Source organism: Anomalospiza imberbis, chromosome 6 (genome assembly GCF_031753505.1).
Source record: "Anomalospiza imberbis isolate Cuckoo-Finch-1a 21T00152 chromosome 6, ASM3175350v1, whole genome shotgun sequence".
NCBI lineage: Eukaryota > Metazoa > Chordata > Aves > Passeriformes > Viduidae > Anomalospiza > Anomalospiza imberbis.
Window position 1 is genome coordinate 43,589,011 of NC_089686.1, and position 22,879 is coordinate 43,611,889.

The 22,879-nt window shown below is 43.0% G+C and overlaps 1 protein-coding gene across 10 annotated transcripts in view; it reads right to left on the reverse strand.

The window, feature by feature from the left end:
- Positions 1-22,879, reverse strand: part of LDLRAD3 (low density lipoprotein receptor class A domain containing 3) — a 203,096-nt gene that overhangs the window by 91,178 nt on the left and 89,039 nt on the right. For 3 of the 10 annotated variants that reach the window (XM_068193759.1, XM_068193758.1, XM_068193757.1), the window contains exon 1: positions 11,437-11,582. The exons of 3 other annotated variants lie outside the window; for them this stretch is intronic. In XM_068193759.1, coding sequence (XP_068049860.1) covers positions 11,437-11,470 — 34 coding nt within the window. In that variant the 5' untranslated portion in view covers positions 11,471-11,582. Of the gene's footprint in view, positions 1-11,015; positions 11,175-11,436; positions 11,686-22,879 lie in introns of those variants that run through there. 4 more of the 10 variants (XM_068193754.1, XM_068193753.1, XM_068193764.1 and 1 more) reach the window with 3 other exon arrangements.

A 22,879-nucleotide genomic window follows, 5' to 3' on the forward strand; every position in this document is an offset into this window, starting at 1 on the left:
GTGTGAGGCTCAACAAGGTGAGGTGATGGGTCCTGAGGGAGCTGGTGGTATTTAGCCTGGAGAAAAGGAAGCTCAGGGGGACCTTACCATTCTCTACAAATGCCTGAAAAGAGGTTGTAGCCAGGTGGGGTTTGACCTCTTCTCCCAGACAGCCAGCAACAGGACAAGAGGACACAGCCTCAAGCTGCATCAGAGGACATTCAGGTTGGACATTAGGAAGAATTTTTTCACTGAAAGGGTGAGCACTGGAATGGGATGCCCAGGGAGATGGTGGAGTCACCATCCCTGAAAGTATTCAAGAAGCAACTGGACATGACACTTAGTGTTATAGTTTAGTTGACATGGTGGTATTTGGTCAAAGGCTGGACTCAATCTTTGAGCCTTTGGGAAGGTTTTCCCAACCTTGATGAGTCTATGATTGTATGTGGGTTTAATTTTAACAGGATCTAATGGGCCTTTGATACAGGTCTCTTTGATACAGGCCCAAAGGAAGTTAAACTGATTGCTTCTTCAACTGGAAAGTTTGCACACAATAGAGATCTGCCTAATTTTGCAACTACTGATGAGAAAAAGTACCAACACTGCAGGGAAAAATTAGCTAAACCATGGCTGAACAGCTTCCCCATGAGACTACTCACAAGGAGCAGTGGCAGTCAGCAGGTCAGCAACTCTGGATTCAACCTCAGTTAGGACAGGTATACCCTACCAACGAGCAGCACTGTTTCTTGTGTTTCCAGATTTTATTTGATTCAGCTAATTGGCCATTAAGCTCCAATGAGGTGGACATTTATCTACAGATAACACAAGGAAATCGGAAAGTAAGCAGCCTGAGGCTACCCTGAAGACTGTTAACCAAACAGCAAGGCAGAGCTCAATTAAAACAATTCATCAGAAAACCTATATAGTCCATTGGCAGATTTTCAAGGATCCCATTAGAAATTTTAAGGATATTCAATCTGATTAGACACTGAAGTCTATCTCATGTAGAAACCATTAATAAGTGAAAAGCCTTTAACTTTGAAAGCCTGAACATTATCAAAGCCACAGCAGGAAGAGACACTGCGCCTTTCCTGTGTAACTAACATGCACAATTTTCCATAAGAATGGCAAACCCTTTCTGTACTATATTGAAAAACGTGAGACTGATGAAAAGGTACAGCTGTACAAAGCAATGTCATCAAGTACCCACCACTTCTGGGTGGACTCTGTTGATGTAACTAAGAGACAGACACTCTTACATGCTACCTCAAAACAGCCTACATGCAGGACCTCTGAATCAGGAGCATTCCATGAAATGTCTTATACCTCAGCTGTTGAAAAGGGCAGGCAGTCAATCACTTGAAATTGCAGTGCAAATAGGAAATTACACTGCAAAACATTCTGTCTCTCATTTTATGAAAACTTGAAGAAGAAAAATGACTATTGTGCTCTTAACCTTAATGGACGTATAATTCAAGTACAAAGTAAGGTCACTGAAACTATTCTGGACTCTTTTTGAAAAGAAAGGTTGCAACGAAAAACATCTCAAAAAACACAATGCTGTCAGTAATCCCTATAGGGAAAAAAATCTGACAACACTCTACTTCAAACTTGCAATTTAGAAGCTCACATTCCTAATGGAAGATTTTCAGAGTACAACTGGTACTGCCAACTTGTATTGTTTAAAAATAGTCTTAGGAACTCTACTATCAACATCCTTTTTATCTTCCAAGCACTCTGTTAATGCTTCAGACAGACCACTTTGATCTTTGGACAGAAGTACATTCTTGATTTGTATACTGCACGTGGTAGCTCCATTTTCAGAGGAGATAAAAAGAATAGGTTCCTGAAATTAAAATACTGCTTGCAGATAACAGAGGGAAGTCCTTCATCTGACTGCAAAAGGACAGATACTTGTGGTTTGCTTAAGAACACGTAAGCTGAAAAATATCACACGGATTCATTTTTCTCCTACCTTCACACTTGTTGATATTCAAAGCCAGTATATTCACAAGACTGAAAATGCCTAAAAAGAGTAGGTAGATCTCGCCTTTTAAGATAGGGCTACCAAACACTTCTTAGAGAACATAAAATCAGAATTCCAACAGGACTCAATTCAATTAATGGCAAGTTTAACATCTAGAACCCTGGTTACATAGTAAAATGAATGATCTGTTCATTTAAAAGTTCACAACGTTTTGGGTTGGTTTTTTTCAAAATTCTACCTGTAACTCCATTTATGCTTTCACTTTACTCACAACTAGGTACTGAAATTCAGCCATATGGATAGTTTTCCTCCCTCTCCACCTTCTTTTTACCTTTCAAAAACTTGCTGAAAGGAGAAAGAAGCCTTTTTTGAGTTAGAAAGACAGCAATCACCACAAACACTGTTGTTCTTCCTTAGCTGATTCTGAATTATGGCACTTAGTTTAATGACTTGGTCTTTTTAAAAGTGATTGAGCACTAAGTTCTTCCAGTCTCCAGGATTTCACAAGTGCAGTCTGCTTTCTGTCAGACTGAGCAGATCTTGATCTCAGCATCTGTACTGTGCCTTTCCAATTACACAAACAAGCAAAGATGTTCAGATTTCACATGATGCCAAGGCCTTGAGAAGACACGTTTCTTGCCGTTGATCAGACCACGGAAGATTTAGTTTGGCATCTGCAAGATCACCCATCCGAGATCACCATCAGAGCCCCAAACTCTTCTGGTGGACAGCCATTCTCCTCAAGACAAAAAACATGCACTTCAGGTTCCAGAAAACCATATATTCAGTTTAGGAGTGTGCAGTTCCACCCAGCTTTTAAGACTTCACAGTTTTAGGCCCAGCCACAGGAGCAACTCGTGCCACTGGCAGGAGGCTGGCTAACAAGTTTGGACTTATTTGGCCCTTGAAACTCATTGATTGCAGTGTGTTTCCTTGCAAGGTCACACATGCTGACTCTACCAATTTATGAGTTTATAAAGAACTGATGTGCTTTGGCAGATGAAGCAACTCTACATATTTAATTCTCTAACTAGTCTATGACTGCACATTTTTAACAATGCATTCACTAATGATTTAGCAATTTATAAATCACGCCTTGCATTGTGTCAAGTAAATATTAGCTGTCCTTCATAAATGATCCCTGAGAAACGGCTCATGTGCTTAAGATGCACAATTCACTTATAAATTGTACCAGAAACTGAGTAAGATCAAGTCCCAAGTAGTCTGCCCTTACTAAATTCCACCTCCCAAACTCAGCAGCAAAGTCCTACACAGCCTAAAGCTTAGCCTTATCAAACAGCATAGCTAAGCAATGGACAGGGAGGACAGGGAGAAGAAAAGCAAGCACAGCACTGGTGGCAGAGTGAAGCAGAGCACTTGCAATAGGTAGAGGACACGGAAAAATGACAATTCCTAACTGCAGGCTTGGCATAGATATAGTAAGTATATATAACAGCATCTTTCTTTTAAAGTACAGAGGCATGATGAGGAAATCCATGGCTAGCTCTATGCATCAATGGGTACAATTTGGTGAGGTCATGAGGCACAAAGGGAAAAAAGAGAAAAGGATACTGAGAGGAGGAAGGAAGTGACACAAATAATCTGTGAAAAGAAGCGTGTAAAGACTAAGTCATCAGCATGCAGCTTCACAACAAGGGAACAAGGATGCAGGCAAAGAAAGAAAAAGAAAGGAGTTTGAATCTGACAAGAAAGGGATTCACAATCTGAGAAATAAAGGCTATCTTTAAATTCAGGATTTTAGCTAAGCTTATACAAAGAGCAGCAGAAACATTTAAGAGCCCTTAACATAACTTCTTATTGCATTGGGAGACAGCAGCAGAATACCAGCCCTGAGACTGAATTAGCAGCCTCAAAACTCGAAAGTGTAAGCTCAAGTATTCCCTTCTGTAGCCATTCGTGAGCAATGACTGCATTCCCTGTCAAGCAGCCACTATTTGGCAGGTTTGACACTGGCCCTGTAGCACAGATTACCTGTCAGAGCACCCCAGACAAGCAACAGTACTTCAAGTTGTCAACTCTTGCCCTGCCTTACAAAAGGGAGAGAAAGTGCAACTTGACAAATACATGGATTTTCCTAAGTATATCAATTTGTGTGTCTCTATCATGCTTCACATCTTTGTACACCTAACACTCCTGTGTTTGAGGAATCTTAATGCCTTTATGCTAACAACAAAAAGAAAAAAACCAGGAATACTTGACTAAAAATTATCATATCAAGAAAAATCTACTTACCTCACATCAAATCCTTACCAGGCAAGGCAGAACATCTCTTAAATGCAAAAAAACACTATTTTGAACTGTAAAAACACATGCCTGATATTTGTGGCATATAGCTCTAGACTAAAACTCGGGTAGCACTAACAGCATCAGAAAAAGATGGTAAGACAGCTGGTGTCAAAAAAAAAAAAAAGTTTAAACAGGTAAAAGTGGAGAAAGTACAGTGAGGAAAGAATTTTATCTTGCCCAAAGTCATACTGCTGATCAGTAACACTACCTAGAGTAGATCCTGCAGCACTAAGACCATGAGCAGCTTTGCCCAGAAGAATACAAGTCTTCAGTTGACACAGATACACATGGCTGGCAATGGTGTTCTGTCTGGAGCTATAAGCATCTTCTGACTCATTAACAATTGAAGTGATATTCATCCAAAATACATAAACCAAGAGAAATTACTCCAAGGAAGGACAGAATATGAGCGCAAAGTGATACTCAGTAGTCAGAATTCACTGATTTTCACTAATTTTTAATGGAACCACAACCTACTTGCTGCAGTAACATTATTAAATTTTATCAAAACAGATAAATTCTCACATGGAAATGTTACCTGAAATTGAACTTTTCATCCAACAAACCAAACAGTTTCAAAACAGACCAACATAGGCCACATCATGTGAGGTAACTGGTTTCCATCTAAAAATTTCAATAAGAGAACCCTGAACAAGGAATCTCCCCCATCACATTCCCTAGGAGCCATCTGGAATCTGTCTAAGCAGATGAAAGATAACAACGTAACACCAGAGACCTATAGCAAGGTGTGGCACTTAGGGATTTCTTCTTTAATTTAAAAGGAAAAAAACTAATCAGAATTCATACTTCAAGAACAAAAATAGCACTAAAACCTGAAAATTTGAATTTTTGCCCCTATTGAAACAAGTTATTTCATAACACAACAGCATACTTCAACCATATTCAACTTATACGCTTCCCAATTTTTTTATAAATTAAGTCTCACAGGCTCCTGGAGAGACACCAAAGCCATTTTAAAAAGGAAATCTTTTGGCTAAGAAGACATAGTATCAGGACCTTGGAATTCACTCCCAATCCTAAATGATCCCAGATTTTAGCAGAGTTTCACAGCCACATTACCTTCCATTCATGACCTCAGCTCCCTTTTCACTCTGACATGTGACACAACAACTTACTCAACCATTTACACATTGACGAAGAGCAGCTTTGCTTGATATGTTTTAATTGTGACAAGTTCACAGCTGTCCAGCCCATGGCTGGAAGAAGGCTTAAGAAACACACAGGAAAAAGTTATCATCAGCCACCCCACCGCCCTAAATTGCTTCCATTTTCATTTTGTTCATCTGGGGCCTTTTGATTATCCACCCATATGATTCCCCAATCCTTCAACACATTTCTGACATTAACAGGAGCTACCTATTATTTCTCTCCAACTTCCAAAGAGTACACATTTCTATAAGCTGCAACTAAAATAAGTATGTGATTCCACAAATTCCTTTGCAACCAAGAAGTGTGTAAGTGGGGATCTGCATAAGCAGCTGAGAACAAGAATAAGGAGCGACCAATGGCTCCATTTAGAAATCTCACTGCCTCAGCATTTCCCATGTGCAAATTAAAACACACCCACACACCGAGCCAGCTACTATTACACCATCTTCTCCCCTAAAAGGATTTTTCAGTCCTGACAGACAACACTGCATGCAAGGTGAGGTTGGCCTAAAATGCCTTTTAGTCCGACAGTTTCACTAGCACAAGAGGTTGCATGAAAGAAACTAAACATCTGATCAAGTTTCTGCAGCTTACAAGATTCTACACGACAAATAAGCTGGACACACACACAGTCCTCACAAATGCAAAACCCCATTGATCATATAAATCAAAAGTTTCACTATCAGAGGTAACTAATTTAGACAAATGCTTTCTGCCATGGTGTTTGGTTTGCTTGTTTTTCTTAAGCTATTTGTTTAATTTTCAATCTTTGTTGTTGTTTTTTTTTGTTTCTTAATATATATGAGCTCCTCCTCAAAAATTCTTCAGCAGTCAGTAAATGTATGATAAACTGATTATCCTAATGGCCAGCTATACAATTACCTCCAGCCTTGATCTACTTATATTTCAAGCAAAGGGCAATCTGTCATTCTATGTTTCACTTGAGAGCTACCTTAAAATACACATTTAATACGGTTTTCACTTGAAATATTCCATTCTGCATCTTAGATATAGCCCATTATGAGGTCCTGCCAGAGTAGAAGAGTTATGTTTTAATACTTGAAAAGACAAAAATGCCAAAACCCTACTATTGAGACCCAAGATGTTTTTCCTTCCTCATCTTCGAAACCTGCCAGCTGATAATGAAGCTGCTCTCAAATTCAGGCACTGAAAATGCCAGATGAAATAGTTATCACAGAGTGCCTTGGACCAAAGATACAATATCCACAGCTCCAGTCTGCAGCAGGCAGGACAACTGAACAGCCTACCAGGCTTTCTAGCAATTCATAAAACTCATCAGCTTTCACAACAGACAAGACACTGAAATGGAGAGCACTGCTACCATCACAGCAGATGATGGTAGCATCATCTACAAGCAATCACTACAGATTTTTCAGGCCTACTCCATTATTGCAGTTCTGCTCATACAGACACCGAGAGTAACCACAGAACAGGATATATGACAGACACTACTCTGGCAAAATGTACCAGTTTGGAAAAATAAATTAAAATTTAAAAAACAAATAAAACAAACAAAAACCAAAACAAATTATTTCTCCAGGTGACAAATTAATTTTTAATTAGGCCTTCCCACACTGCCCTGAAACACAGAGATGCTTGAATCTCAGCTCAATTCATCACTGCTACCTAACAAATCAACATATCCCTGCAACAGTCTAGAGGATTTACAGCAAAGGGAGCCATTTTATTCCTCACCCAGTATATAATCAGCATAAAAATGAAAGCAGGATGCAGGTTCCTATTGTCACAATAAAAATATTATAGTATCACCAGGAAACTTTTTTCTCTAAAGAACTATGGAGCTTGCTGGGCTCAGCATATCGGGCACAACAGACTGCATGCTTGTAACAATTTATTTCACATTTGTACGAAAGGTGTATTTTTACTACCTATTTTCTTTATAACAATCTCCACTTCCTATCACAACATGTGACTGCAACATTGCAGTCATGCTTCCACCCTCTCAACCTGGCAACTGCAGACTCTTTGCAGCAGTTATCCCAGGCGAGATGGCACGGCAGGAAGCTCCTGGGCCCTGCAACTCCCCACAATCAGTCAGTAAGAGAAATCTGTTTAACTCTAGCCAAGGACACACCTCCCTCAAATCATCCTCTGCTTATTTCAGTCCCTGCACAAAAAACATACTTGCAAGAGTAAAGTCTGACAACAGCCTCAAACACCAAATGTAGAATAACCAGAAACTGATTCAAGACAACTTGTGCGTGGGCACAGGCTCCCGTGAGAAATCCCACGTTCTCCTCAGCATGGCTGTGGAGCTTTGCATTGGAGTGAGTACTCCTGGCTGCTCTCATTATGACCACTGGCAGACTCACATCTTCAGCAAATATCCAGTGCTTGCTTATTACTGTCCCAAGCTGGAAGTTTCTTGACTTGCCAACTACAGGAATCCTTATCCATCTCTCTCACACTGATGTGTTACCCACGCTCACAGCTGGCTTATGTACCAGCAAAGACAAACACTAGTTATGAAGCACTAGACTCAGTTTAAGAGTTTTTAAGAAGACTGCTTGAAAAACACAGAACAGACCTACTGAATACACAATACAGACATGAGTCTTCAAGTAGAAAGTTTTTTTTTCTCTCTCTGCTTATCTAACAGTGGAGACACTACTCAGCAGTGCTGATTACTCCTGCCATGCAGTACATGAGGTTTTCAGCAAAGAAATTCTGCTATTAGCTATTTCCATGTAAGGAAATAATGGCTATTTCCTTAACACCATGTGGAAGTTTTAAGTTAACAGATATTACACAGTGCACACTTATGTGGTAACATGACTCTTCAAATAGCGCCCACCTCTGCTTGATTTTAGGGATGTTTAGGTTTTTTGCAAGATTTTGAGCTGAAGTTGCAAAATGTAATGAAAGCACATGTGTGGCCCTTCATGTTTATGCTGTCTGTGGAATGGGTCCTGATTCTAACAATCTTAGACCAAAAGACTGGAGGGAATAAGACAGGGAAGCCTCCCCTCAGTACAGATCAGGCTGGGTACATTTTAAGAGGCATAATATATACCTTATATATTTGACTAACGTATCAGAAAGGCCCTTATATTGAACTGTGACACCTGGGGATGATACTTAGAAATCCCAGCTGTGCATTGCATTTTGATTCTCCAGTCATTTGAAGACTAACATTTTAAAAGCTTCTTCAGTTAAAACAGAAAGGTCTGTCATTGTCAGAAAAAAACAGTATCCCTTTTTCACTCACTTTGTAATCATACTTCTAAAAGCAGTTAACTTACCTGAATGTTTGCAACTCCTGCCATCATTTCTCTTCTTAATGGATGATATACAGGTTGAAGAAAAAAATACATAAATCTATGTTCAAAACATGTTCAGTAGATTTCGGTTTCTTTAAATTAAAAAAAATTGTCTTGAATACATAGTACAGTGGCAGTCTGGATTACAGAACTCATTTTTCTGTTACGGATTGTTTACATTTTATTGGTTTTTCAGCTGTAGTGTACTTGCAGTTCTCTGAAACAATCCTTTCCAAAACTCACTGCAACTGTGTGTAGATCAGCTTGCATTACTTCATACAAGCAGTAGAAGGTAAACATAGATGTCTGTTTTCTAACTAACAGACCTTCTTCTATATTAACTTAACCCGATAATGTTGTTACAGTCTGAGCTGGAAACAGGAATCCTTGCAGGACCTAACCTACATCCAGGAACTCCTGGGCTGACACTGAGCCAAAGTAAAGTGCTGGAAACTGGGTCACACTATGACACGTACAGGGCAGCAGGAGGGGATCGGAGCTGAGCCTGACCTGCTTATACTGGCAAGAGCACGAGAGATGAACAAAACTGGGTGCATGGTGTGTGAGCTGTCCAAGAGCTTGATGAGACTTGAAGTGAGATGGGGACTAGAAGAGGAAAGGAAGGTAACCAGGAAGCTCCTGTGCAGGGAACAGAGGCTGAAACTTCAGATCCATAGTTTCTTTCTGATCAATCACCAGTTAGTTACCAACTGAAATTAACAAGCCTGGTGTAAGTTCAAACTGGAGTATCATAACAAAGTAAAACCTTTCCCATGCAGACAGGCTCTTTCAGGATGAAAAGGACTATTTGATACAACTACAATATTATGAATAAAGACAAAAATAAAAGATCAACTTTGCCTTGCAAATATTCACTGCCAATGCAAGTCAACAATTACTTCTGTACACTAGCAGAACAACTGTTTAGAAAGGGACACTATACACTGTTTATCTTCTTTTAACTGAAATTTATCCCTAGGGTTCCAAGGTTTCCCATCTGTACCCAAAAAAGATTCAATAGGAAAAGAAGTATTTATATTTTATATCAGGAGTTACCAGAAGTAAAATTCCAAACAGAGTGAAGGCCAGGCAGAAACAAGCTTATGTTCCCTGTGGGAAGCTTGCAGGGATGCCAAAACATACAGAGGAAGCAACATCTAAAAAGCAAATCCCTGAAGACCCCCTACTTTATTTTTCAAAAGAAAAACAGAACACATGAAAAAAGAAGTTTCAGAAATTTCTTTGAATCTGCCCCAAAGTAAGCCAGAGTATCTGGTTAAGTAACTGCAAGAATGTTGTGCAAGAATGGCAGCCAACAGTCAAAAAGCTGAAGTACCAACTTCCGCACAAGAAACAGGTCTTTGTCACTGCCCCCAAGCCAAGGTGGAGCAGGAACATGGGGTGTGGGTGGCTGGGAAACCTTCAGATGGGAAGATCGGTATCTTGTAGAGGAGAACCCTCCGTGTTAATCTAAGGGTGGTACTACAAGCAAATACATTCAACACATGGAAACATGTAACTTGCTGTGAATAATTAGATGAAATTTTGGCAGTAGTAGAATGGAAATTAATAAGGAAGAAAGCAACACAATCCAGGTAAACAAACCCGAGCTTCGTCTGAAGCCTCCCAAAAATGGAATGGCGGAAATAGTTTTGCAAAGACACCTAAACCTCCAAAGTCTTAAGAATGTCACAGTCAAAGTTTGCAGTTGTCTAATTCCAAAACAGTGCAAGTCCTGTAACTCTTCGTCTCCTTTCTACCCGTCTACACCAGACTCGAACTTTTACCACAGAAGCCGTGAAACTTAGGAGTTCTTCATGACAACAAATACTCTTAAAAGACAAGAAAAGAAAATAATTTGAGTTTGATAATCTGAGTTTTACACACTGTGTGTCATCACCTCATCGCCAAGGCGTGATTCGGAAACAGACCCAGCAGCACGCAGCCAGGCTACTTACACTGGCTGGAAAAGAGCCCGCTAAGATCATGTTGCAGAAATAATTCACACCTGCAGCAAAGCTGCACAAAACATCATCAACTCGCCAATTCTGACAGGCATACGCCGACCGTGATGGGGAGAAAGAGTTTCTATATAGACGAATAGGAACAAGAAGTATGAAATCCCCTTTCCGCACCCCAAGTAAAGCCAGGCAGGACCCGAGCGCTTCACTTGGCCATATCCCGCCGCGGGCCCACCGGCGCACCCACCACGGCCTCCCTCGCCCCGAGGCGGCCTCGCAAAGGAGAAGGGGGCCCGCCCCGGGATGCACCAGCGGAGCCGCGGCCGCTTCGGCCCGGCGGCGACTTCGACGCCCGGTTCGGCCCAAGGGCGCCCGACCCCAAAGCCGGCCCGGCCCCGCCGCCCGTTCCACGCGCCTCGCCCCACGCCAGCCCAGCTCAGCCCCGCTGGGGCCGGGACCACCCCGAGCACGCCCCGAGGGGCGGAGGGGCCGAAAGGCACACGCCGCACCCCCGCCGCGGGCATCCCGGCCCGGCCCGCCCGGGGAGGGGACGGGAGGGGAGAGCGGCGAGAGCAGCCCGGGGAGGGGCGGCCGGCGGCGCCCCCGGCCCGCCACGAGCCGCCCAGGGAGGCGGGGGTGGCGAGGAGGCCCCGGCGCCCTCCCCCGCCGAGCGGAGCCGCCCCCTCGCTCCCGGGCAGCGCTCCGGGGCACCGCCCCCGCCCGCACTCACCCGCCGAGCCCAGCAGCAGCCACAGCAGCCACATGGCCCCGCGCCGGCCGCCCCGCAAACTTCGGGGCTGCTCCGCCAGTCCGGCCCGACGGAGCCTGCGGCGGGGAGCGGCGGTGCGGGGCCGGCCCGGGGGAGGGCCCGGGGGTGGTGCCGCCGCCGCCCCGCCCCGCTGGGCGGTCGTGCCCACCCGCGGCTGCCGCCGCCCCGGCCCGCTCGGCTGCAGGGCCGCCTCATCTTCCTTACCGCTGCTGCCCGTCCGACGCCTCCCGCCAGTTTTGTCGGCCGGGTTGCGATAGCATTAGCGTATCTTACAATAAACTCTCCGCTTGCCGTACAGCGGCGGACAGGAGCCCTTTAGCATCACCTGGAAGAGTTTGGGTCAGAGCTGTACCCCTGCTGACATGCAGGGGCATAAATGCTCGCTCAACACCTTCTGCAACAACAAAGGGATATATTGCTTTTAAAAAGCCTCCCTTTACATCTTCTGATGCATGCTCCTCTAAACTTCATTCCCTAACTAGAGGATGAGGTATTTCCATAGCCAGTCAGAATCACATTGGAAGGGACTTCTAACATCATCATCAAGTCCAGTTTATGACCAGACACCACCTTGTCAACTAGACCTTGGCACTGAGTGCCATGTCCAGTCTTTTCTTAAACACTTCCAGGGACAGTGACTCCACCACTTCCCCGGACAGTTCATTCCAATACCTAATCACCCTTTCTGTGAAGAAATTCCTCCTACTATCCAACCTAAACCTCACCTGGCTCAGTTGAAGACTACATCCTCTCAACCTGTTACTGGCTGCCTAGGATAAGAGGCCAACTGGCTACAGCCTCCTTTCAGGACTTCATAGAGAGTGATAAGGTCACCCCTGAGTCTCCTTTTCTCCAGCCTAAACAATCCCAGCTCTCTCAGCCACTCACAGCACTTGTGCTCCAGACCCTTCCCCACCTCTGTTGCCCTTCTCTGGACACACTCCAGTACCTCAATGTCCTTCCTGAATTGAGAGGGCCAGAACTGGACAAAGTACTCGAAGTTTGGCCTCACCAGTGCCCAGTACAGGAGGAAATGCCAAGTACAAAGAGAAATCAGAGCCAGCCTGTGGGGTTTACTATCCTAGTAAAGCTCTGAGACACAGCATTTGGGAAATTTATATTGCATTTTCAATCTAGGGGCCCAATCCTGACCCTACTTTGGCTTCAGTGGGAGCAGGAGTGGGCCTTGTTTTAAGGAACAGCATTTTTCAGTATTTGATGACCAGGAAGAAACCCACATTACTGTGCCCCATTCTGCCTTCATGCAAAAATCATGAATGCTTCATTAAGTGGTACCTTTTGGTTGTAAAGTATTCCCCTGTGTGTGTGTCAAGTACATAAGTAGATCTGCATGTGTATAGAATAAAGTTTAACTCTCTAAAAAGCTTGCAGCATGTATTTAAGAGCTGAAGAGGAAGGCTTAGTGCCGAAGGTATTTTAGCTAAGAATTAAAGCCAGTTTATAGCAGTAAAAAGCTGCCAAATGATTTCTAAAACTGTGCTCAGCTAATCTGTGCAATAATAATATTTCAAGCAGAATTCTTACGATTCATGTTTAACATACTCAGAGGAGCTTGTGGAGATTTACTGATAAGGATTTCACAGCATTTGGGAAGATGAATTTAATTTTTTATTTAAAATAAGGCTTTTATTTGAATACTTAGATGTAGCTTCTGTTAGTTTTTCAGTGGTATTTTAACCACTGATAGCTAATTCCCTCACAGAAGTCAGTTTGGGAACTAGTTTCCAGAAGGAGGTCTGAGAAGGAGAAGTGATTTCTGACTCCTGAGGGATGTGGCTGTGGGAATTTCCTCTGCCTGCCAGGACACAGATCTCCGGCTGCTGCCCTTCCTTCCTGGGGTCCGAGTGTGACAGCCCAGTGTGACCATCTCAGCACCTGGTCCAGCCAGCTCACCCTGACTACATGCAGCAATTGGGGTTCAGAGGCAAAGCAAGGGGGATGGGAGCCTCCTTAGCAGTTCTTCTAGTTTTACGAGAGATTAAGTGGGAAGCTCTTTGTCTGTAAAAGCATTTTGTACATCTCAGTTTCTTAGCCAGCACAGAATAAGAGGTCCAGTGTGATTCCTCGTTACCTTTCGGATGTTGGGCTATGTGATTACAAGTGCAACGCCTGTTAACACAAAGATACAGGGAGAACAAAGGCAGAGAAACCTCAGTAACTTCATCAGGGAAAATGGACCAGACAACACTGGCTGCTCCCAAGAACATCAGAGAAAACTGATTAAACCTTGGTAGCTGGTGTGAAGTCTGCCAAGAAACTGTGTCCCAGATGCCTTTCAAACTAAAGGTGATTCTTGCCTGTGGTATAGGACACATGAAGGGATGCAATGGGAACAGCATTTTGGGGACTTGCAAGATTTACTGTGCAATGTTTAGGGCAAAGAACACAGGAAGGGAGAAGGAAATCTATGAGGTGGATCGAAGAGGAAAAAATGTGGGAAAATAAAGGAAAAAGGGACGAAAGGGGCTGGCCAGATCTAGCTGAGCCCTGTGTTTGATCACCACAGCCTATCCTATATTCTAATTAAATCATGTTTCTAGCTATCTTACATGTAGGTGCACTATCACTTCTGAGGGGATATGTGTGAACGCTAGCAAACTTGCAACTAGATTAGCCAACAAACAAACAGTCTGAGTATGAGTAAGTGAACAGGGCCTCAGGTCAACAATACACACTCTGATTCTCTTTATCCTCACATGAACTGCCTTCTCCCCCCTCACCAGGGGAGATCTCTGGGTTTGTCCCTCAAAGCAAGATGTGATCCCAGCTCTGCTGCAGACTTTGTGTGCCCTCAAGCAAGTCACTCTTGTCAACCCATGCTTTGACTCTCGATGAAACTACCAGCCATCTACACCACAAAGATGAAGGATAAATAAATAATTTCAGGTTGCTCAGAATGTGGCTAGATTCTGAATGGCTACTAGTAATGCAGGATACCAGCCTATAATCAGGATAAACAAGGAATATTCTCTGAAAAAGAGATTAGCTTCATAGTAAATTATGCTGAAGAAATTACAAGTTGTCATAGGATCCATTATGAGAAAGCCACATCTTTTAGCTTTGTGTACTGTGGTTAAAGGCTAGAAAGGGAAATTTTCTTCCAACAAGCTTATTACAAAAGACTCATTGGTATTCCTACAAGATCACTGAATTACAGAATCACAACATGGGTAAGGTTCAAAAGGACAACTGGTGGGACCATATGGTCCAAATTCTCTGCTCAAGTAGTATTTCCCTAGAAGACATCACTTGGGGTTGTGTCCAGACAGCTTTCGAGTATCTGGCATGAGAGAGACTCCAGAACTTCTCTGGGAAATCTGTTCCAGTACTCAGACACCCACACAGTAAAATTCTTCCATATATTTGGGTGGAATTGCAGTGCATCAGATTCTGCCTGTTGTCTCTCATCCCAATGCTTGGAGCCAGCAAGGAAAGCCTGGTTCCATTCTTTTGGTGACCCCCTTCAAATATGTAAGTACAGATACATTGATGAAATACCCTCTCAGCCTTCTCCAGGCTGAACAGGCCCAGTTTCCTCCTCCAACCCTTGTAAGAGAGATGCTCCAGTCCCTAGATGATCCTTGTAGCCCTCCGCTGGACCCGCTCAAGGATCTCCATGGCCCTCTTGTACTATGGAGCCCAGACTGGACTCAGTGCTCCAGATGTAGCAGCAGCAAGCCTGAGTATAAAATTGTTCTTTTTTAGGTTTTGCAGGCCATGGAGTGTCTCCAACTCACATTGGTAGACCTACCAGCTCTTATCTAGGGGGACAAATGATTATTCCTAAGTACATTGCAGAAGATTTGCATCCCCAAGAGAACCTGACCTCTCTAGGAAGTACCAGTTCTCAGCATGTTGTAAGCTGAAGCTCAAATTTCTCATTTCTTGTTTCTAATCAGCTCAGTATACAACCCATATTTAATTTCACAATCATTCTTAGAAGGTAGAAGTTGATTTTTTAGGGAGCTGACATTGGTTTGAGGCAAAAGAGCAAAATGCAATAATCTCTCCAGGCACAATCTAAATTTGCTGACTTCAATCTGTAAATAGTACTCTGAACAAAATTAATATTAGTGGTTTATATGTGTCATGCTCAGTGACAGGATTGATAATGATGAAAAGTCAGGACTGTTGTAATTAAGGATAAAAATTTGTTATAATGTATTGCAATATTTTGTATGTGACAGAACTGCCACTTAGCAAGCTTGGGAGTTTGGAGCTGTGGTTAGCAACAGCTTTTTGAAGGATTCAATAAATTAATAATCAAAATTTTAACACACTGCAGCAAAATGATAAATGTAGATCCAAATATATTTATGAACTTGTCATCAGCATTAACATCTATCAAGTTAAACAGGTATATTAGCATATCAGCCTATATCCATCTATCCATTAGAATTCATCTTCATTATGGCATTGTAATGTTCTGATCTCTAGTTCTCCTGGCTGTTGAAGCAATATTCTCTCTGGAAAACAGAGTTGGAGATCAGTTTTTAAAGGAGGAGTCATACCAGGCATTCAGAGTCCTTGAAATTACTCATTTGCTCCTCTCATCTTGACATGTGAAGAGCTATTAACTGTTTGCATTGGTGTGGTCCTCATCACTGTGGCAGTTTAAAACATAAGGATCAAACCAAAAGCAAGGGACAGTTCTCAGACATGTGCAATTACATTGGCAGAAATGTAATTGAACTCAAAGAAAGCAAATTGAACTAGGATGGAGCTCAAAGAGTGAGGCAAGCCTCTCCTGCCCCCTGTGTACCATGGGCTCGAGAGCCTACAGTGACAGGAAGCACCTGGGCAAACTCATGCATCTTCCCTTGAGCTCCAGCAGTACCAGGCTTGGATTCAGGGATCCACCCAACCTCCTTGGCCTGCATCTGTGCTCCCAGGAGCACACTCCTCACCGCTTCCTCAGGCATGCAAATGGTTAATTCTAGGACTGGGCTCTAGAGATGTGAGCTAGTCCATTCTTTGCGTGCACAAAAGGGATTTAATGAGCCTCCAGAAAGAGCATGTTATGATGGACCAAATCTGTGATGTTCTGCTAGTATGAATGAGGTTATCTTAACTGTGGAGCCCTCTTCCCCCCCTCCTGCCAGGCTCTGGGCTCAGCAAGTTAGAGACTCGTAGCTCTCAATAGCCAATGGCTTTTCTGCTCGAGTGCTATGAAAAGGGGAGGTCCCAAAGCTTTGGCCCATTCATTTTCATTTCTTTCTTTGCCCAGTGTGCAAAGGGCCCTCTGCTGTTCATCTCCCATTTGGCCTGAGCTGCAGCTCTAACAATCCTCCCTGTTTGGGACTTGGAAAACAGAGATGAAAAGTCTTGTGAGGTCAATATGTCCACAACCTGAGCAGTGTAGGACTGATAGAGCAATGCTTTTGTTCTTGAGCTGTCCCATACTGCCATGGTAGAAGGCTGGAAAGCCTGGGCAGTAGCAGCATTTCCTGACAGCAGGCAAGTGGCTTAGCTCACAACTCTGCCTACCATGATGGCAGCTTGAGAGTATTACTGGATGTTGTCTCTGTGTTCCCTGATATCACAAAAGGTGCAGGATACCACCCCTAATTTTTATCATTCAGGTGGCACACAGCTGTTTCTCCTCATCCTTATTTTACTCTGAGCTATGTTACATTTCAGCTGGGTCATTTTCAAAGCAGTTTTCCCTCTTCCAGCCACCCACACACAAACACACCCCCCCCATACTTACTGGCACCTTTCTTATCTTTTCTCTTACAGACCAGTCTTTCTATACTATTCCACATTGCTTGCTCAAGCCAATTAATTCCCAGTTCCAACTACTCTGATACAAAGGACAGCGTTCAAAATCAGAAATGCTAGTGGAATGTTCTGATGCCTGTTTTATCTTTTAATCCTATTCTGTGGAATGACAGGGGGCTACACTAGCAGAATCAATTGCAAAATAAAAACATTTTCCAAACTATTGCATCCTTTCTATTTTACCTATGGTGCTGGCTTTGAATGAGGTGGAGGTAATTTTCTTCACAGTGCTAGCATGGGTCTATGTCTTGGATTTGTGCTGAAAACCTTGATAATACAGAGATGTTTTTGTTACTTCTGAGCAGTGCTTGCACAGTGTCAAGGCCTTTTCTGCTTAGTGCATCAGCCCACCAGCAAGTAGGCTGAGGTTGCTCAGCTGGAAGAGCTGACCCCAGCTGACACAGGGTAGCCCAGACCATATGACATCATGCTGAGCATAAAAAGCTGGTGACGATGGAAGGGGGACATTCAGAGTGATGGCATTTGTCTTCCCAAGTCACCCCTGCCAGGAGGCCCTGCTCTCCTGGGGATGGCTGAACTCCTGCCTGCTCTTGGGAAGTGATGAATAAAATCCTTTTTTTGCTTTGCTCATGTGTGTGGCTTTTGCTTTCCCTATTGAACTGTCTTTATTTCAACCCATGAGTTTTCCCTCATTTACTCTTCCGATTCTTTCCCCCATCCCACTGGAGGGAAGGGAATGTGTGGCTGTGTGGGGCTTGGCTGGTGTCTGTGATCAAACCAAGACACCTATTTATCAATTAGGAAGTTCAATAGTTACAGTTCTCTAGCGGCAAAGCCAGACAGAGTTCTTATTTACAAGCTCCTCACCTCCCACCTCTCACCCACTCAGGTCACAGTTTTATTATACTTGATCTTCTGAGTACTTGTGTTTTCTGGAGGGACTCATTAAAAATCTATTGCATTTGAGGGGGAAACAGGTGGGTTTAATTCAAAATGTGAGTTTTAGTCATTACCTAACGTCAATATTTTCAGCCAATGATTTAGAAAGATGTAATCATAAACAGCATGTAGAACAGCAGGATGATTATGCTGTTACCAAGTCATCCAATCACCTCTTGGACAATCAGCATATCAATACTTTCCACTGAGGTAATGGGCAATGTGTGAACTTTCCAGGCTGCTTCCAGAATCTAAAGTAGATGAATACAAGTAAATAGGGGGGATTATTTGGCAGTAAAGTAGCTAATCAATAAATGAATGCATCAATGCATATCTCCTAGTAGTTTAGCTCCAGCTGTCCCTTAAAGCGAATCTAACAAATCAATAATAAAAGTCAAATTGATTTGTCTAGATAATGAAAATTTGCTGTAATTTGCAGCAAAATAACCTAAAACTACATTATGCATGTAAATCCCCAGCTAATGTAAAATGTTGCACCTCCCATGGTGTCTATGTCACCTGAAGGTCTGGAAGTTTAACTCCTGCCTCTGGTTAAACGTCTATTTTAGAAGTGGAGTGCCTGTCTTTGCTCCAGGTCATTAAAAATCACATTGTGAAAGCTGCCTTTTAAGTGTATATGTAGGAATCTTTTTCAAAATATTTTCACAAAATATTTGGTGCTCACACTAATGCCTTTGTATACAGGGCAGAGGAAATGTAACCAGAAGCAGGCAAGTAATTAAAACCACAAGGTGGGAGGCAGTGGAGTAGCCAGGATCCTAAAAACTTCACAGGAAAATAAGCCCTAAGCTACAACTGAATTTTCTGAGTGCCAGATCTTAAATTAATTCTTTTGGAATTGAATCCTGAGGTTCTAAATCAGTCTTTTAAAACGGTCTTGACCACAAAATTACTTTGTGATAAGGTAAGAAGTGAAGGAAGGAACACATCTTATCTCTTCGAAGCTCTCCTGAAATACAAGGAAACAAGATGTCAGTAGAAGATAACCTCCATGGTGTTTGCAGTTCCTAACGGAACATGGCTGGTATTTGAAAAACTGTGAATTAAGTAATTCTATGTTTGCTAACAAGGGTAAATTGAATGGGGTTTTTACATTAAAATGCGTGTTTAAAACATTTTATTTTTAAATGATAATTTGAAATTTGGAGTTTGTCCAATATTCAGTCTTTTCAATGGCTAATGTTCCTCAAGCTGTCCATGGATAAAGTCCTCTTAAGCACTTCTACGGTTCATCTGGCTTTTTAAGTGTCTGCTTCAGGATGACCTAAATGCCCAGAAATGCCTAGTTCTCTCAATTAAATATGAAAGAAGCCCACAATGTCTGGCTCCAGTGGAAACAACTGCACTGGAAATGGCTGGAGCTTATACAGATCCAGAGCCAAGACCCTGTGAGCTGCAGCCCTCCTGGGGCAAAAGGGGGTGCTTAAACTGGGGCTCAGATCCCTTCTCCCACTCCCGAGGTACAATCATCAGTAGTGAGTACAGAAAGAAGTTTGCACCCTGGGAAGCACAGGAGGCTCAGCAGAAATTTATGATCCACACAGGAAATTGTCCAGGTTTCTCTAATTTTCTGAAGGATGAAAAACTCGCTGGTTATTGCAAGAACCCCTTAATGAAATATAATTTTGGGTCCATTCCCTTTTGGGGAAAAAAGAAAACTTCGGTATCTGCAGCATTCTCAGTGTGGTGGTTCTAGCAGCCCTGATTTGAGGAAAGTGCATCTTCCATTTCCTTGCCTCAGCTTCTAAACACTTGGATGCTTCCTAACTGAGAAATTTAATGGCTAAGTCATGTTTAATATAAAAGATCACAGCACAAACTTGTATGACCCAAGGTCTGATGCAGGGGCCAGAAACACTGCATCTCTATAGGAGCCTTTAGAGGAAGAGAAGCAGCAACTGAATGAATGTGTCCCACCAGCTCAGTCATCTCAGCTTTACTGCACACAGCATAGACACAGTATGGTATGGATTTAGACATGTGTTGTGGTTTGACCTCAGCCAGCAGCTCAGCCCCATGCAGTCGGTCAGTCAGTCACTCACTCACTCACTCACTCACTCACTCTCCCTTGGTGGGTGGGGGAGAGACTCAGAAGGGTAAAAGTGAGAAAATTTCTGTGTTGAGATAAAGTTCTATATGTGAAGCAAAAGCCATGCACACAAGCAAAGCAAAACAAGGAATTCATTTACCACTTTCCATGGGCAGCTGTTCAGCTATCCCCAGGAAAGCAGGGCTCTGTCACGCATAACAGTGACTTGGGAAGACAAACACCATCACTCTGAATGTACTCCCTTCCTTCTGCTTCCCCAGCTTCATATGCTGAGCGTGAGGTCCTGTGGTCTGAACATCCCTGTGGTCAGCTGGGGTCAGCTGTTCCGGATGTGTCCCCTCAAGGCTTCTTGTGCCCCCCCCAGACGCTTCACTGGTGGGGTACATGAGGAGCAGAAAAGGCCTGGGCTCCCTGTAAACACTGCTCATCAGCAAGGAAAACATCCCTGTGTTGTCAACGCTGTTTCCACCACAAATCCAAACATAGCCCCATGCCAGCTACTCTGAAGAAAATTAACTCAGTCCCAGCCAAACCCAGGGCAATAAGGGCTATGATTCTGTGATATTTTTATTATTGACTCTTTCTTCGTGACCAGTGCAGGGTGTTGGATGGGAATAAGACCCCAAGTTGTAATGGGGAGTTGCTCTTATTTTACACAAGAGACCAATGGCATATTGAAACACTCACTTTGATGGTTTGCCTTGTCTGCAGGGAGTGCTCAGTAAAAGCTTTCTGCTACGTCTGGATCGACATAACTGGGATTGTTGGTCCCACATGAATTGAGCCAGGAAGTACTGCAGTACAGAGATGGTGCAGATAGGAAAACAAATGTCAGTGACAGACAAGATCTAATTTCAGCATTAGGCTAACAATGTGACTGATGCTGAGCCAGTAGGAAATTATTATGGCCTAGATTAGATTATGCATGCAATGTCAGAAGGGCCCTTCTCTACCCCTGCATGCATCCCTGCCCTTCCCCACAACTCTGCAGCGAGCAGTCAGCCCCTTGCCTCTCTTCCATCACACTCTTGTTAATACAGGTAGGTTAGAAACCTGTATAAGCAATTACAAGCTCCATCATAATGTTTTATCACCCACCTTCCCTCACCCTCTCCTGAAATCTCATTAAAGAAAGAAAAAAAAAAATAAAAGAAAACCTGTCTGTATGGAAATCCAAAGTGACCTCTCTTATGCATCCATTGGTATTTGCTTCACCTGCCAGAAGCACAAAAGACTTTTCAGGTCCAGAAGTTATTTGCAACATCAGCAGGGCCAAGAACAAAATGAATGACTTTGCCACAAATCAGAATGGGAATTCGAGCCCTAGCAACTCCAGTCTCACCTGAAACTCTCCAGTCAGCAATTCCCACTGGCACAGCATTGGCCAGCAGGACTCCCCCAGCAAAAAAAAACCTCTCTTCCTCTGTCCAACAAAAAGAGCAGGTTTGAGTTACAGTAAAGGATAGTTATGTTTATGAAATGTTGTTTCCAGCCTCACAGATGAGGAGAGACGCCATCTTTTCTTATACTCCAGACAGAATTACCAGAGCACTGTGAAAAGCCACGCATCCACATGTGGTAACATGAAGCTCACATTACACAGGAGCATGGCAAGATATCCAGTAAAGGACTATCCATCTGACTTCATGGGACAGTGGACAGACTTCATGGAAAGAGCCCCATGGAAACACCACAAAATCACTGTCAGGGAAGCTGTTTCTATCATGTAGGCTTACCATCAAACCTCCGCACAAAAGCTGGAAGAAATGTACCAGTCTTACAGGAGCTGTAGGAGAGGATGTAGAAGAATACAGGAGAGATCCCTGTTTCTCCACATGTGCCTGCATAACAACAAGGGTTGTGCAGAAAGAAAAGAAACTGTAGGGGAGAAGGTCTGGGTTTCCCCACTCAGCAGCACGTACTTAGATATCTGAGAACCTCCTTGCTTGAACCCAGGTGAACCTGAATCAGCTCTGCTGACCCAAGTGTCTCATAGGTGTGCATCAGATTTAAACTGAAAACAAAATAAAATTTCCACTGGCTTGAAATTTGATATAAAACCAGTGCAAATCTGGATCTGAAAACAAAATTACCCAAAGTCAAATAGGTTCATTTTTTAGAAGCTATTGCTAGTGCCCACAAAATGCCTTCATTACTCTTTGTGTTACACTTAAAGATCTGCATGAGATGTTGCACAAATGCTTAGCATGGGCTTGTCCTACACTTAGATGGCCAGAGGGGTGATTGATTTATTTGGTAGCTGCTGAGTGTTTATTTCATGTATTATTAGAAGCCCTTCAAGATTGACTAGAGCACTGTATAGGCATTCCTTTGGGTTAACTTGTAAAAATTTAGTGATATACACAGGAAGTGCTTCCCTGAGCTGGCAGACATTAGCAGAAGTCAGGCCAAGCAGAACTGTTTGAAATGCTGGTGTCTGAACTAGCTGGGATAGGATGAAAGTGGGATTTGTCTTTATAAACCCTCTTTTCAAAACTTTATTTTTGAGTGAATCAATTATTTCCAAGTTTGATCTTTTTAATGGCTAAATTGTGACTCACACTGAGATTTAGCAAGTCAGACTAAGCTGACCTGAAACAAGCTGAGAGGTGTTTAAAAGATAGCTGTCCA